Below are 15,410 nucleotides of genomic sequence, written 5' to 3' on the forward strand. Positions count from 1 at the left end.
TCTGTAAGCCTACTGTGTTTACTAAACATTTCCCAAGAGGTTTATCCTGTCCCGCAGGGCAAGTTTGCTGAACCCTGGATTCAGGCATAGCCTGTGCAGTTAAAGTGAGCAAGTGCTTATGAGTTCCCGTTAGTGATGACCACATAGCTGGCCATTTGCCAGGCTTGATGGGATTATAGCACTAACCAGAAATGGTCCCTATCTGTCACAGAGTGGTGCTGGGGGTGAGGATGCAGCCGGAGCACAGGGTGGTTAGGAGACACGTACCTGCTGGACAGTGCTGGCGCCCGCCTTTAGTTCAGCACTTGGGAGGCAGAGTCAGGAAGATCTCTGTGAGTTTGAGGCCAGCCTAGTTTACATAGTGACTTTCAGGCCAGCCAGGGTTACATGGTGAGACCCTGGTTTCAAACAAATAAACAAAGACATAGCCACATATGGAGGGAGTTCCTTCATGGTCCTTAGGCCTCCCTCATATCCTTTCCATTGCTGTTTTAGGATCCCTGTGAGGACAAACGCCACAAAGACATCTGGTCTAAGGAGAAGACATGTGACCGCTTTCCAAAGCTTCTCATCATTGGCCCCCAGAAAACAGGCAGGTCTCTTGACCCTTGACCCAGCTTCCCCTGTGCCTGTTAGTTCAGCCATAGAATTCTGGGGACCATCTTGATCGGGACTCAGTCTTAAGTATTCTATCTCCTTTTACCAGAAATGGGAGCAACATGGGGACAAATATGAGTTGTCTGTCTTTGTGGGAGCAGAGAGCAGGGGAGTTCGAACCACAGCCTCAGAGAACACCCCAACACCCTAGGAGTCTCTGAGACAAGGCAGGAAGGATGTCTTGTTCATCTACTTTGCAAATTTGAGCAATGCTAGGTAAAACTGGATCAGCGTAGAGGACTGTGATCCATTAGTCATGTCTGTCGGAGGCTAAGCATTTGCCTTCCACTCAGTTCTGTAAGGACAGGTAGGTGTTCTTTTTATAGACAAGGGAAGTTCACTGACTTTGTGCAGCATGGTTGGGAAGTGATAGTTCCAGGTCTTGAGACCTGATCTGCAGCCTTGAGGCTTCACAGTCGCCAAGCTTCAGAGTTTCTCTCTGTGCTGTTACACAGAAAGCACCCCAAGAATGAACAAAAGGTCCTGTCAAATAAGGGACCATGGTGGATAGACACCAGCAAGAGGGGCTAGTTAGTGGGCTTGGACCTCCTGGCTTCTGGAGAGTTCGATACCACCTAGGCATAGTGCCACATGCCTGTAAATCCTGGCATTCTGAATGCTGAGGTCAGAAGATCGTGAGTTTGAAGTTGCCTGCTTTACATATCAGGACCCTGTCAAAAAGCAAAGCAAGTGAACAAAAACCAGCAATAAAAAGAAGTGAGAAGAGCAAGAGCTTCCTGTGACCAAACCCTGGAGGGTTGGCGCTTCCTTATCCCTGGGCTGTTCCCAGAGCTAGAAAAGACAAGCAGGAAGCGCCTAGTTCTGAGGCTCTGAGGAGACAGCAAGTAACCAGGCTGGAGTGCGGTGGCAAGAAAGCCTCTGAGGGCGAGTCCTTGTTTAGCGGTGAGGAATCCTGTGATAGATGCATGGTACCCGGGAAGGCTCCAGGACCCGATAGTCTTATTTAGACCTTATGCTTAAGGTCTGCATTTATTGTACTCGTGAAGGAACTAAGACTCCAGAAGGGAAGGGATTTTCCCAGCCCTCCTGGTGACTGGGGAAGATAGGCCCAGGGTGTACTCTTGTCTTGTTGGGGGCTGGGCTGAGTTCTCAGCTGTCCCCTCTCCTAGGCACCACGGCCCTCTACCTGTTCCTGGGCATGCACCCGGACCTCAGCAGCAACTACCCCAGCTCCGAGACCTTTGAGGAGATCCAGTTTTTTAATGGCCACAACTATCACAAAGGCATCGACTGGTAAGTGGCCTCTGTCTCCAGCAGGACAGGAAGGCCATCATGGAGCCAGCTGGAGTGGCCATTGTGGCCACAGCAGGAAGCAGCTGGTGCTTGCTCACACACAGCTGAAGTTCCTGTAAACAGGGACATGGCTCAGTGACCGTTGAGTCATGTTGCCACAGTGTTGTGACAAACTGGATGAGGAAGCCCTTTGCCCAGGGTCGGAGCTAGCTTGAGTGGGCATCCAGCCCCTCCCTGACTGCCTAGAAACAGAATCCTCAAGGAGGAAGGGTTGCACCGTGTGACTTGTCTGCTAGTGACAGTCAGGTCTTCTGACTGGCTTTTCCTATGCCTGTGGCCATCAGCAGGGAGAGGGGTTCCCATGGTTTTTAGGAGCTCTCTGGGGGCAGTAGATTGACACTTCCCACCAGAACTTTCCCAAGAGGGCACCATATAGGAGGCTAGCATGGGTGCTGTCACCCTCCAGTCTTTCCCCTTGTAACTTTCCTGCCTTTGATAAGCCTATGTGAGCATGTTCTGCCATTGTGCGTTATTGATTAGTGGGTTCCCTGGGTGCAGAAATTATGAGACTCTGTGTTTGTCTTTTGATACCTTTTTCACATTGTTTTCTTTCGTTTGCCATATATCATCTGTCCATGTTTATCCACCTTTCAGTCTATATTCCTAACTCTTACCTAAGGCCCCTTGTGGCCAGATGTCTTAGTGCAAGCCAGTGTGTTCTGAGTTTTAGAAGGAAATGTGGGTGAGCCACTGCACACTCGCATGCACACAGTCCATTGGGCAGCTGTGGGGATGTTTCTGCTAAGAAGGTTAAGGAGTTGATTGCTGGACACTACAAGCTTAGGAAACAAGTTTTCTGAGCATTCTCAGGTCAGGTATTATAGGTGGAGAAAGTCGGGCCTAAAACAAGAAAGGCTGACTTCTTGGCCACATTCCTAAGACTGGTTTTACAGGTGTGGGTTGTGGGGCTGAAGGTCTGATAGGTCCTAGGGGATTCTGTTTAAAGGTCCTTGGGACCATTGAAGAAATGTGTACTTTCAATTAGGATGTACTTCATTTCCTTTTCAGTATCTTCAAGAGTCTGTTCTGTTTGGGTGGGAGGTAGGGTGTTAGATGGGAAGCTGTGCTCACCCATAGCAGTTTAGAGAGAGGAGGATGAGTGGCAGAACACTACCCCAGGCCCAGAGGTGACGGAGGACATCCATCTCCTTGGACTTGTTCTTCCTGGATGCGAGTCACTCCATGCCTAGTTTGTCCCCAAAGAAGTCAGGGCCGGCAGGTTATCTGTGGAGCTGCATGGTCCCCTCCCCAGGCCCCACAACCCACACCACAGTTTTTTTTTTTTTCTCTGTAGCTTTAGAACCTGTCCTGGAACTAGCTCTTGTAGACCAGGCTGGCCTCGAACTCACAGAGATCCTCCTGCCTCTGCCTCCCGAGTGCTGGGATTAAAGGCATGCGCCACCACTGCCCTGCTTCCACACCACCCTTTTAAGAATCTCCAGATCTTTGATTCTAAGATGCCCACCAGAAAAAAAATGAATTTGGAATAGGACACTGCCAAGTGGCAGTTCCTCCCAAACCCTATCAGAGGCAAGTCCTTGCTGCTTGGAGCAGTGCACTTTGCCTCGTTTTTGAGGAAGTTCCACCTCAGGGATCCCCCCACCCTGTCACTGCATTCCTGGGGTCCCTGGCTTACGAGATTTGGCCTTAAGCCCTGTCTCTGGGCTTCCTACAGGTACATGGAGTTCTTCCCTATTCCTTCCAACACCACCTCTGACTTCTACTTTGAGAAAAGTGCCAACTACTTTGATTCAGAAGTGGCACCACGACGGGCAGCTACCCTGTTGCCCAAGGCCAAGATCCTCACCATCCTCATCAATCCAGCCGACCGAGCTTACTCCTGGTACCAGGTGAGTGGGCTGGGGCTGTGTCCCCAGGAAGGGTGTGGATCTATATGACATTTACTTAACCAGCATTGAACAAGCACCACTTGTGAGCACATAGCCTGGCGTGTGATGGTGAGAATAGTCTTGCCTGTGTGATGTGTCTGGCCTGGTGGTGGTGACAAGCAGAATTGATGTCGAATGTCGTTTTCCATCTCCCTGCCCACTCCAGGCTTTACTCGGGCTCTGATAGCCATACAAGGCAGAGGCTGAGTGGACTTAGAGAAAGCCTAGATCCCCAAAGCAGCCATCTGGTTATGCTTGCTATGGTTTCCTACCTGTGAGGGGTGGTTGGGAGTAGGGACTTGGGTGGGATAAAACCCTCCTAGGGTGATCTAAGAAGGTAGCTCCCACCTGTGAGGCAACATGAGCTGTATGAGCTGCAGACAGAGACCTCCCTGTTGGCATTGCAGGTGTGTGCTCCAGGGCTTCCTGAGTTTCTGTTCCTGGCTAGACTTGTGCATGTATTCCACTGGCTCCTGCGAATGCTTCTCACCCTGGCATGGAGCTAGGAGGGGTTTCCTCTCCTGTCCTCCTGCTCCTTTTTGGGAGTATACCACACTGCAAGCACTATGTCTGAGTGGCCTTGGTGCCTAAGGCTACGTTTCTGGCTACCTGCATCAAACCATCAGACTGGGTTTGATCTTCATGCTGTGGGGCAGCTGGGCCTCAGCCTCTGGTCACCTGGGAAGTGCACACTGTCCTGGCCGGGGAGGCTTCTTCCCGCCTAGCCACTCTCAGTGGCTCTTTGCCGCCTTCTGAACCTCCTTACCTCATGCTGTAGTGACTGCTTCCTGGGGCCTCGGTGCTTTTCTTTTATCCTGGTTCCTTAGAACTCTCATCTTGAGCCTGTGGTCATGAGAAAGGAGCCCTCCTTCTCTTGTTCTTTAGGATGCTGGTTCATACCTTGTCTTGGCATTTCCAGGGCCTTTGTCTTTATGGGAAGCCCAGAGTGAAGCAGGCAGCATTTCTTTCCTCTGTGGGTACACCTGCTTCAGCACAGCGTGGATGGCTAGAAGGCTGCTCCTATGCCCTGTCGGTCCTGTCTGGTGGGCATGACAGAACAACTCTGCAGCCTCCCTTCAACTGTACAGCAGTTTTCTAGAAAGCTGACAAGGGTGTGTGTGCGTGCACGTGCGCGCGTGTGTGTGTGTGTGTGTGTGTGTGTGAGAGAGAGAGAGAGAGAGAGAGAGAGAGAGAGTGAGAGAGAGAGCGAGCGCGCGCGCGCAGGGCTTCTTTACCCAGCTTCCATGTGTAATGGAGTTCTTTAAAGGAACAGAACCTATGGAATGAATATGTGTATAAAGGGTTTATTGGATTGGTACATGATATAGTCTGAGTAGTCTATAGTGACTGGCGCACTGGAGTGGCTGAGAATTCAGCAACCCCAGTCTGACCCTGAAGGCCTGTTGGATTCCTGGAGAGCTGCTAGTCTTCAGTTCACATTTGGAAGCCAGAGGAAATGTAGCAACAATGGTAGCAGCAGCAGCAGCAGGGTAGATGAACTTGCCAATGAGAATGAAAACAGATATGCAAAAGGCAAACTTTGTTCTTCCTCTTTTTATAAGGCTGCCACTGGGAGGTGCTGCTCTCATTTAGGGTGGGTCTTTCCTCTTCAGATTACTTGATCAAGACAATCCCTCATGGGTATTCTTTGCCTCTTGCCTGTTAGTTGATTTCAGATTATGTCATGTTGACAACTAAGATTCACCATCACACGTTGCATTTTGAATACAGGTCTTATACACCTAAGGCTTTATTCTTTCTCCTGTCAATGGTCTGGGGAGTAAGTGCTTTAAGGAGAAAGAGGCTACTTCATTTTAGGGTATCAGAAGGTACTGGGAGGAGAGGAAGAGAACTAGGCTGTCTTCAGAAAGTGAGGAGGAGCAGAGGTTGTCCTGTACATTTATATACATCACTTCCCTGCCTCTCCTGCCTTGGACTGTGCATGACCCTCAATGGTGATCAGGGTCAGTTAACATGGGCAAGTCCCTGGCCTCTGACTTCCGAGATCTGCTGATGGCTTTACCTGACATTCCTCTCTTCTGTGATTTCTGTCAGTCCATCCAGTGTCTATCAAGGGCAATGTTGCTTTTGGTGGAAGAGACTCGTGTCCTTTCTAGTAGGTGACACTCTGTTTCAGCAAGGATGGTGGCTTTGAATGCAGGGCTTGGAGCAGGTATTTTCTTCTACCTGGCATTTGAGAATATGGTTGCATTTTTATCTTATAGCCATTTTCGGTATGTTGCAACTGATTCTGGTTTTCCATTTTATAAAGGATATGTCAAGGGTTTTCTTGTTGTTTGGATTTTAGTAAATTGTTGTAAAAAGGAAAAATGAGGGCCAGGGATTTAGCTCAGTTGGTAGAATGCTTGCCTAGTGTGTACAAGGCTCTGGGTTTGAGCTCTGCACTGCACAAAACTAGATGTGGTGACACGTGTCTGTGATCTTAGTGCTCAGAATGTAGGAGAATCAGAAGTTCAGGGTCACAAGGCCATCCTATGCTATACACAGTAAATTTTAGACCAGCCTGGATTATATGAGACTGTGTCTCAAGAAATGGGAGTCAGAGTCAAGAAAGCCACATTGATGTTGATACTTGTTGGTTAGCAGGTCCCTGGAGTGGCAGGAATCTCAGAGACTATGCCAATTAAGAGCATTTGGGAAGTTGATGTATTATATTTCCTACCTTGCAGAGATGTGGAACCTGGGAATCTGGGGTTGATGACTCTTTGTTCTAAAGCAGTGAGGCAGAAGCAGAGCATCAGCCTAGGCCATAAGCTTGCTTCTGTTCCGCCTGTGGTGCACTCATCTTCTTCCCTTGCCTGCAGCACCAGCGAGCCCACGATGACCCAGTGGCCCTAAAGTACACCTTTCATGAGGTGATCACAGCTGGCCCTGATGCATCTGCAAAGCTGCGTGCCCTCCAGAACCGTTGCCTGGTCCCTGGCTGGTATGCCACGCATATTGAACGCTGGCTCAGCGCCTTCCATGCCAACCAGGTAGCTATCTGCCTTGCCTCTTGGGAAAAGGAGTGGCCTTAGTTTAAGGAGACCTGGAAAGCCCTGTGGGGGACTAGGAAGGAGGAGGAGCCATGGTGTGGTGGTGGAAGGGAAGCCTGAGTGGAGGGTCGGCATGGTTAGATCACAGGACATCTTGAAGACTGGAGCAGAAGAACAGTGTGGGCTGGAGGCTTTGCAGGAGGCTTTAATAGGTATTCTGTAGGGATGTGAGGAGCAGGGATGACAGCTGTGCTAATAGCTTAAACTTTGGGAAAGAGCGAGATGGAGAGCTGGCAGTGAGCAGGGATTGAGCAGGGATACCTTTGGTAGAGATGTCATGAGTAGGGTAAACTCGGGATGTTCAGGACCCTGTGTTTGTATCCAGGCCATTTCTGCTGCAATGGGCATGGACAGTTTGCTATTGAGATGAAAGCAAGTCCAGATAGCCTTTCCCCCTTTCCTTGTCTCCAGATCCTGGTCTTGGATGGCAAACTGCTGAGAACAGAACCTGCCAAAGTGATGGACACAGTGCAGAAATTCCTCGGGGTGACCAGCACCGTTGACTACCACAAAACCTTGGCGTAAGTGTTGCTTTTAGGCAAGTGTTGCCATGAGGCGATTTCCCTGGCCCAGACTCTGGGCCAAGGAAATAAAGACTTGAATGACTGGGAGAGACCCAGAGTTGCTTTAAGTTAGTAAGAGAACATGCAGCCCTTCCCTGATGGTGACTCTTAGCAGAAAAGCAAGTGTTAAGATGGCTTAAGTTACATCAGTGACGCTGTGGCCTTAGGAGAAGGCAGTGATGGATCTCCTCTGCTCAGCCAGCTTGGAGGAATTTCTTCAGTGCGGTCTTGACTCTTTTGTCTCAGTGAGGTAGCTCCCACAGTAAGCATCAGCCTGGGTTCCAGGGGCTTGGGTCACATGTGCTGTGTCACATACAGGTGGCATGTTCAGTCTCAAGAGTAGGAGGAATAAACTTACCCTAATTGGCTGCTTTCTTGGGAGTATTCCCTCTGCTGTCAAGGGTACTGGAGGCTATAACACTCCTGAGCGTAGGCTGCTTCGTCACTGATAGAGGTTAGGACCAAATAGGACCATCTTGACTTGTTTCTTTCATCTCTGAGTTCTGTGACTTTTGACAAGTCCTCTGGGTTCTGGAGCCTCCACTTGTTGTTCTGGGGAGGATAAGGAGGTTAACTCCTGCCTCCCAAGATTGAGGGATTGAATGAGAAAGTATGCGTGGTGCTCTGGACTCCACGCTTGGAATGTAGCATGTGTTTTCTGTGTGACTACTACCGTCTTGAAATGTGGGGGTTAAAGAAATCTTGGGTTCAACACAAAAATAATCAGAAAACCCTATTCTACACTATTAGGGGTTACTCAGAAAATGTCTCTCAGAATTCTTTGGGACTAGAAAGAGTCCAGAGGGATTATGGGAGGAACTGGAGCTGCTTAACCTGGACCAGAGTGACTTAGAACATGGAGGTGCCTTTTCTGGGAGAAAGGCAGTATGCCCCAGGCAACACTTGAGCTACAGATGGCAAGTGTCAGCCTGCATAGTCACACTGCCAGTGAAGGCGACTTCCTGCACACTAGGACACAGACATGGCCTTGAGGAGGGAGGCCAGACCACTCACCCATGGGCTTCCACTCTCTTCAGGTTTGACCCAAAGAAAGGATTTTGGTGCCAACTGCTTGAAGGAGGAAAAACCAAGTGTCTGGGCAAAAGCAAGGGACGGAAATACCCAGAAATGGACTTGGATGTAAGTGGGGGATATAGTACCATGACAGTGGGCTGAGTGGGAGGGGTCCCTTGGGGAGGCCTTTAAACCTTTACTCTTGACTGTGGCAGTGACCTTAGGACCTCTTGCACAGTAGTCTGCTCTAGAGAAGGACATAGGTGTAGGGCCCTGGAGGTCAGCATCGCTTTAGTCGAGTGTTTATTACCTTTTAGCAAGGGTAGCACTGTGGGTTCCATGGATAAAGCAGATACTATGCATGACCTCCACACGCAGTAGGAAGCAGAGTTCAGGGCAGGGGTGCCGACACAGGGATGTGGTCATGGGGGAGGGGCCCCAGGATTTGGCCCTGTGAAAGGGAGAAGTAGGCCACCCTGCAGGGAGAACACTGTATGAAAGCACATGCAGGGAAGGTCACAGATTGCATCTTGTTTTGTTTTCTTCTTTTTGCCTTTAGTTTTGATGGATGCTCTCCTCTCTCTCATGGGTTTGACCTTGGGCACTATGTTTTGATGCTCCTCCTACGTGAGCACTTTCCCTGGGGGCTTCTTTTTAGAAGAGGACTGGGATAGGATAGAGTGTGGTGTTATGGAGGGGGTTGTGCTGGTGCTGGCCGTCGCTCCTGACCTGAGCTTCCTTCCCATTGCAGTCCCGAGCCTTCCTAAAGGATTACTACCGGGACCACAACATCGAGCTCTCTAAGCTGCTGTATAAGATGGGCCAGACATTGCCCACCTGGCTGCGTGAGGACCTCCAGAATACCAGGTAGCCTCGGTCACCACAGCCAGACAGAACGCTTGTGTTAGCAGGGATGTCCTGCCTCACACTGAGCCAGACTGACCTGCCAAGAAGGGCGCTGGGCCCGGCCAGCCAAAAGCAACGAGCAATACCCTGCTAAGGCCCACTGGGGCCAGAAGCCCAGGCAGGTCTGCAGCGTCTCCGAGCATCTACTGCTGAATGTGTGGCCTGTGGATCTCTCTGGTACCGGAGGTCCATTCCGTTTGCAGCTGCCCTGCCTGGAGAGACCACTTCCTATTGGTGGAAGGTCATTTCCTGGTAGGAGGGGTCCTGGAGACTCTCTCCTGTCCCTCACTGTGTTCTGCCATCCCTGCCCTTTCCTTGGTCATACCGCCCCCTGCTCCAGCAGGTTGTCCCCTCAGTATTAGCTGCCATATTTCCCTGTCCTCCAGGCAGTAAGGGAGAATAATGCAGCTGGGCCTTCTGCCCAACTAGGGAGAAAGACTGGGCATGCCCTTGAGGGTTTTGAGCCAGTCTCTGCCAGGGTTTAGCTGGGCTCCCAGAGGCACTCATTGGATTGGATGTGAAGGTGGCCATCATATGACATCTATATTTGAGTTAATATTACCGCATCTCTTCTTCCCTTTAGGGGAGAGACTCTCTGGTCCCTGTAGTGTCCACCTAGTGCTCTTGGTCTCTTATAGGCCCTGGGCCACTGCCATGCCACTGGGCCTAGCAACATGGGCCTGAGCCCTGCCCTGTTCACCTGGGTGTGACTGGTGTTTCCTGTGGTAAAGGCTGAGGCGAGTCAGGAGTCTGCCAGTGTTTGTGCTCCGTGTATATACATCGTTTTACAGTCACTGCCTCGGCCCAGCAGACATGGCAGAGTTAGCAAGACTGCTATCCACTGCTTTGCCCAGCAACCTGTGGCCGAGGGTCCCCAGAGACCCCCCTAACCTCCCAAATACTAAGAAGCTAAAGTATTTTAATATTTTGTGTTTTTTTTCTTGGTGCCAGAGTTTATACCCTGGGTGCTGGGGTCGCACTGTGTTTTATATATATATATATATATATATATATATATATAATGTGTATATATATATTATATTTTTTTTGGTTGGGTTTGCTTTTAATTAAGTCATACACAATGGTGGCAAGCCCTAGTCTCAAAGGGTGTCTATTTTAATGCTAGAGAATGAGTTGGAAGGGAAGGCAGATTTTCTCTAAGAGTCTAGGCCTCAGGAAGATGACCTCCCACAGAGGGAGTAGAGATGGTAAGATGGAAAGGAAGACCAACTCTCTCCAGGAAGTCTGGGTTTACAAGCCTAGTGGCCCTGGGGTGTTTGGGCCACAGGGAAAAGCTGGGCTGGGGTGGGAGACCTAAGGCCCTGAGCTGTCCTCCCCCCTCACATGGTGCTAGGTTGGGGGCTGCCTTGGAGGGGGTGCCCACAAAGACCCACAGAATTGTCTCTAGACCCTGCAGACACAGGGTCTCTGACTGTTTTCTGTTTGGGTTCTGCGTCTGTTCCCCTTTAACAATGTGAAGTCACTGAGGTTGGGTTCTCTTTCCTTGCCCCCCACCCTCAACTGCCAATTCAGTGTCTACCAGGCGTCCGGGACATTCTGGCATCCTGGACTTGAAGGGGTTCCGAGATGGGCACAAAGTGGGTACAGGAATGGGAGGTGGCCTTGGTCAATGTCACAGAGCTGTTGGAAGCAGTATAGCAAGAGCTAAATGCAGGCCCCTGATTCTGAGCCCAGTGCTCTTCCAGTACCACACTGCCTCCAGGCCCACCTGTGTTCCAGGGCCCTGTATTTCCCTCAGTCAAAACTGTGGTCATTCCAGGACATGGGGACAAACCACTCTTTCCCAGCCAGGTGCCTTTGAGCCTTCCCCTTCCAAGACCTGCACACTGCTTTCCTGTTGTGTTCTCTTGCCTCCAGAGTTCATACATCCTGGTGACGGGGCTGTTTGCATTCTGAACTAGTCTGTCCTTGAGCTCTCCACTGCTGTGGAGAGTGTTGCACGCTCAGGGGGACCTGCTTGCGTGGTTTTGGTATGCAAAGCATGGTACATCACGTTTCTCCTTGTGGTCTTGGGGCCCGTGGGTCCCTTCCATACACAGTACCTGAGGACAGGATTGGGTATGCTCAGATACCCTGCCAGCAAGCTGGAATCAGACTCGGAGTTGGGTCAAAGTGTGTGCCGTTAGCCCGACTTTCCACCCCTCAGTGAGGGTGGCTCTTGTATCCTGAAGGTTACTCTCTGTTTGAGACCCTGTGAGAGCTGAGGTAGGGTGGTTAGAGTGGCCCTCGTATAACATGCAGCTCTATTAGCCTCCTTCTCTGGCTTCAGGTGAAAACAGGCAGGCTGGAGACTGGCAGACAGAGGGGATGCTCTCTATGGTCTGTTCCCTACTAAGACCCTGGAGACTGCCATCTGTCTGAGTCTGTAGATTATTGCTGCTACTATGTCCCTTCTTGCTACTGGACCGAGACTCCGCCCCAGCTTGCAGATACTGGGTCTTGGAAAGTAGCTAAGTTTGTCCTAGGATCTCTCAACTAGAATGACTAGAGGCATTTGGAAAATCAAAAAAAAAAAATGTTTGAGGAAATTCACTTCAGTTGTTCAGGCCGTTCCCCACCCCCTCCAGTCTCTGCCAGCAGCCTTTGCCTTATGGGTGCAGATCACCTACAACTGCCTCAGTCATTCCAGGTTCTAGCGCTTTCTATGGGGCAGGCACCTCTGAGAGCATGATGTTAAAATGGACCTTTTCAAACCCTGATGTGTGAGCAGTGGGCGCTTCTGAGTCTGCTGACTTCAGTGGAGGAAAACTGGCCTGTCTTACCCTGGAGCCCACAGATATGTCAGGGGAAGAGCCAGTTCAGAACCGTCTTGCCCAGTGTTGGGTTCTGAGTGCCAGCCACCCTTCATCTGGGCTGAAGGAGGTTAGCATTTGCCAGTTTGTTTTCTTTCTCTGTACATTTATGTATTTTCAAAGTGAGTTGCAGAGACTGTTTATCCCTGTTGTTGCCCTAAGGGCCTTCTGCCAGATCAGCCAGTGCCACAGCCGAGATAGTAGTCCCATCCTCACTATCAACTGCTGTCTAGTCTGTACCCAAAGGTCCCCTACCCCACCCCCCAGCAATTATACCTGGTTTTAGATTGGATCCAGTCAGGGCAAGAACATTGTATTTTATTTAAAAGTTTCTTTGAATTCTAAAAAGGTTTCCCTCTACTCATCTGATTTTTTTTTTTTGTTTGATTTTTGTTTGTTTGAGACAAGGTCTCATGTAGTCTTGGCTAGCCTGGAATTTGCTGTGTAGAATAGGCTATCCCTGGAACTCATAGAGATCCACTTGACTCTCAAGAGTTGAGATTAAATGTGTGCACTTACCAGGCCCAGTCCAAAATGGTATTTTGTTTGCTTTATTGAGACAGGGTCTCACCATGTAGCTCTGGCTGTCCTGGAAATTACTATATGAACCAGCCTGGTTTCGAACTCAGAGATCCACCTACCTGCCTCTGCCTCCCAATTGCTGGGATTAAAGGTGTGGGCCACCACTCCCAGCCTTCAAAAGGTATTATTTTTTTTATGGCCAGGGGGTCTGTTGTCACATAGAAGTCCCACATTCCAGATCCGCTTGTTTCCCCCTTGTCCCTTAGCCCACATGTTTTCAAGGTAGTTTTGCTGTTTGTACTAATGTGGCGTTTCTCGCCTGCCAAGGTGTGCCTCCTCCCACCACCATCTGCAGGAGGGGCCAGACCAGCTTGGAGGAGGGGAAAGGGCTCTCTGATGAGGCAGCATCACGTTGGGGGCAGTCTGAGGGCACTGCGGGGTGGGGCGGCCTGTGGAACTGCCCCAGGGAGGCCAGGCTGGGCACTGAGTTGTCAGAATGAATGTATATAGCTTGGAGGAGCTAGGCTGCCCCATGCCAAACACAGCATCCTTGTTTCTTCGTCTCTTTCCTTCTCTGCCTTTGTTTTGGTGTCCCTGCTTCTGTTCTGTGGTTCAGGGATCTTCAATTTCTAGATGGTCCATGTGCACTGGAGCAGAAATAAGACCTCAGGCTATGACAGGAAGGGCTAGATGGAGAAAGGCCTCCTCCAGGTGCAGTGTGAGAGGAGCGCCGGATACAGCGGATACAGCGGGTGGTCATGTGACAGTCTTCCTCCCCAGGCCTCAGCTTCCCTTCCATACAGTGAGATGGAGGCTACAGCAGGGATTTCCACATGCCCATGCTAGAATCAGCTGTACTCTGTATAAAATGAGGTTAGCCGTTTGCTCCTTACCCCTCATCCCAGGCCTTCCATGCAGTGCTGAGTTGAGGTTGTCTGGCTCTGGGCTTGATGCCCTTGCCAGCTCTGAGCAGGCCGGGCAATGACCATGTGTGTCCACCCTGCTGAGGTCCAACAGGAAGGTCAGGGGACTCTCCCCACAGTGTTTCTGCCTAAGAAGTTCATTTCTCCCTCTTCTCTCCCTGGCCCGGAGGAGGCTATCAGAGGAAAGGGTTTTCTATGACTGAGCTAGCTTTTCTTACGGGCAAGAGGGCTCTTTTTGTAATTCATGCATGAAATTCATGTTATTTCCTGGGGAGAGAAGAGGGCCAACTGAGTGGGGTGGGGGGCACGTTTGGGAAGCAGGCAGAGGGTTCCTTCCCTGCAGGGGTGGGAAGGGGTTGCAGAGGGCATGCTACCCAGCTCACCTGAAGAGGGCTCTTGAACCAGCCGTTTTGGGTTGTGTTAAATGTGGGAACTTTCCTCCATTAATGTCCAATCTTGAACTAACTGCTAATAAAATGGGATTCTGTTTGTACATATTGGTCCTGTTTTTGTGTCTGACCTTTGCCTGCAGGGGAAAGTGGAGCTGGGGAGGTTTTCATCATGGCCCATATTTGCTCAGTTTGCATCCTGATTTGGTCAAGACAGACCATGTCCCCTCGTTCTAAATCAATGCCTTTTCAAATGCCTCAAATGTCTCAGATGACCAAGAGCCTTTGGGCACAAGGTTACCAGAGTGCTAGGTGTGGCCACTGTCCCCAAAGGACCCTCAGAGGCTAGAGATGTTCCTGTCATTCATTTCTTTCTTGACTGTGGACATGCCACTTTTACTTTTTGATTGGTAGTTCCCTTGTCTTTTAGGATGTGAAATGAGTTGGACTTAGTGGCCTCACCTAGAAAATGGGCCTGGGATGTAGATTCCCAGGCCCTGGCTCTAGAGACTGACCTCCAGCAGGTATGGACAAGGCATTCGGAGCAAACTCTTTTAGGGATCCAGGCTCAGACAGAAGGTTTCATAGGTTCCTCATTATCCAAAAAAAAAACCTTAGGTAAAATGAGTGATTGTCAAGTACCCCACCCCACCCCTGCCAGCCTTGAAAATATCCTAGTGAGGACCAGAGTCTTCCCAGCACAGAAGCTCTGTCCTGATATCTGCAAGGCAGGAGGCTAGGCCCAATCCCAGAATCCTCTTGGGAAGTGGGCATTCTGGGTGCCTTGTCCAAACCCACTCACCTAGAACTTCTGGGAGTAGGATCAAGCAGCGTGTATTCAGAGAACTCCCTGCTGCTCAGAAAGCTTTGGGGCAGAGTCAAGCTCCCAGGTGTATGCCAGAGAACACCCTCCCCCTCACTTTGACAGAGGGCAGGTGTTCTGTCTGGGAGGAGAAGGGAGCCCAGGCTCCAGGTGGGCGCACCAAACTCCAACCTGTAGGAACCTTACGGGTTGGTCAGCAGCAAGTGTAGCGTGGATCATGAGACATCGCTGTCCAGAACGATGTCCTAGCTGCTGGGAGCAGACCCAGGCAGTATGGTGCCTATGCGACTCCTGTGCCCGGAAGACACAGGCCTTCCGAGTCACTGAACAGGAAGGGGCTAGGACAGCTGTGCTGAGCAGCTTTGCTCAGCCTCACCTCATGCTTCCGGAATTCTAAGATTCCATGAAATAGGAAAAACAAACTAAAAAACCTTGCCCGGATGTTTGTAGTTGTACAACACCAAAAGCTCGGTGATACAGGTCCACCAGGCCCTCTACTCTTGACTGAGGCACCCACTCAGGAAGCCAGTTAACCAAGTGG

General features: G+C 50.4%; 1 protein-coding gene across 4 annotated transcripts in view; it reads left to right on the forward strand.

Annotated features, from left to right (window-relative positions):
* Positions 1 to 14,132, forward strand: part of LOC121440608 (bifunctional heparan sulfate N-deacetylase/N-sulfotransferase 1) — a 61,239-nt gene extending 47,107 nt beyond the window's left edge. For 3 of the 4 annotated variants that reach the window (XM_041641365.1, XM_041641367.1, XM_041641366.1), the window contains 7 exons: positions 496 to 592; positions 1,788 to 1,911; positions 3,647 to 3,821; positions 6,686 to 6,856; positions 7,328 to 7,437; positions 8,517 to 8,619; positions 9,245 to 14,132. In XM_041641365.1, the coding sequence (XP_041497299.1) occupies positions 496 to 592; positions 1,788 to 1,911; positions 3,647 to 3,821; positions 6,686 to 6,856; positions 7,328 to 7,437; positions 8,517 to 8,619; positions 9,245 to 9,364 (900 nt within the window). In that variant the 3' untranslated portion in view covers positions 9,365 to 14,132. Of the gene's footprint in view, positions 1 to 495; positions 593 to 1,787; positions 1,912 to 3,646; positions 3,822 to 6,685; positions 6,857 to 7,327; positions 7,438 to 8,516; positions 8,620 to 9,244 lie in introns of those variants that run through there. The other variant, XM_041641368.1, reaches the window with a different exon arrangement.
* Positions 14,133 to 15,410: the final 1,278 nt, after the last annotated feature.

The sequence above is a fragment of the Microtus oregoni genome, unplaced genomic scaffold, assembly GCF_018167655.1.
Source record: "Microtus oregoni isolate MIOR12 unplaced genomic scaffold, Mior012 000069F_ref0000032, whole genome shotgun sequence".
In the NCBI taxonomy this organism is placed as follows: Eukaryota; Metazoa; Chordata; class Mammalia; order Rodentia; family Cricetidae; genus Microtus; species Microtus oregoni.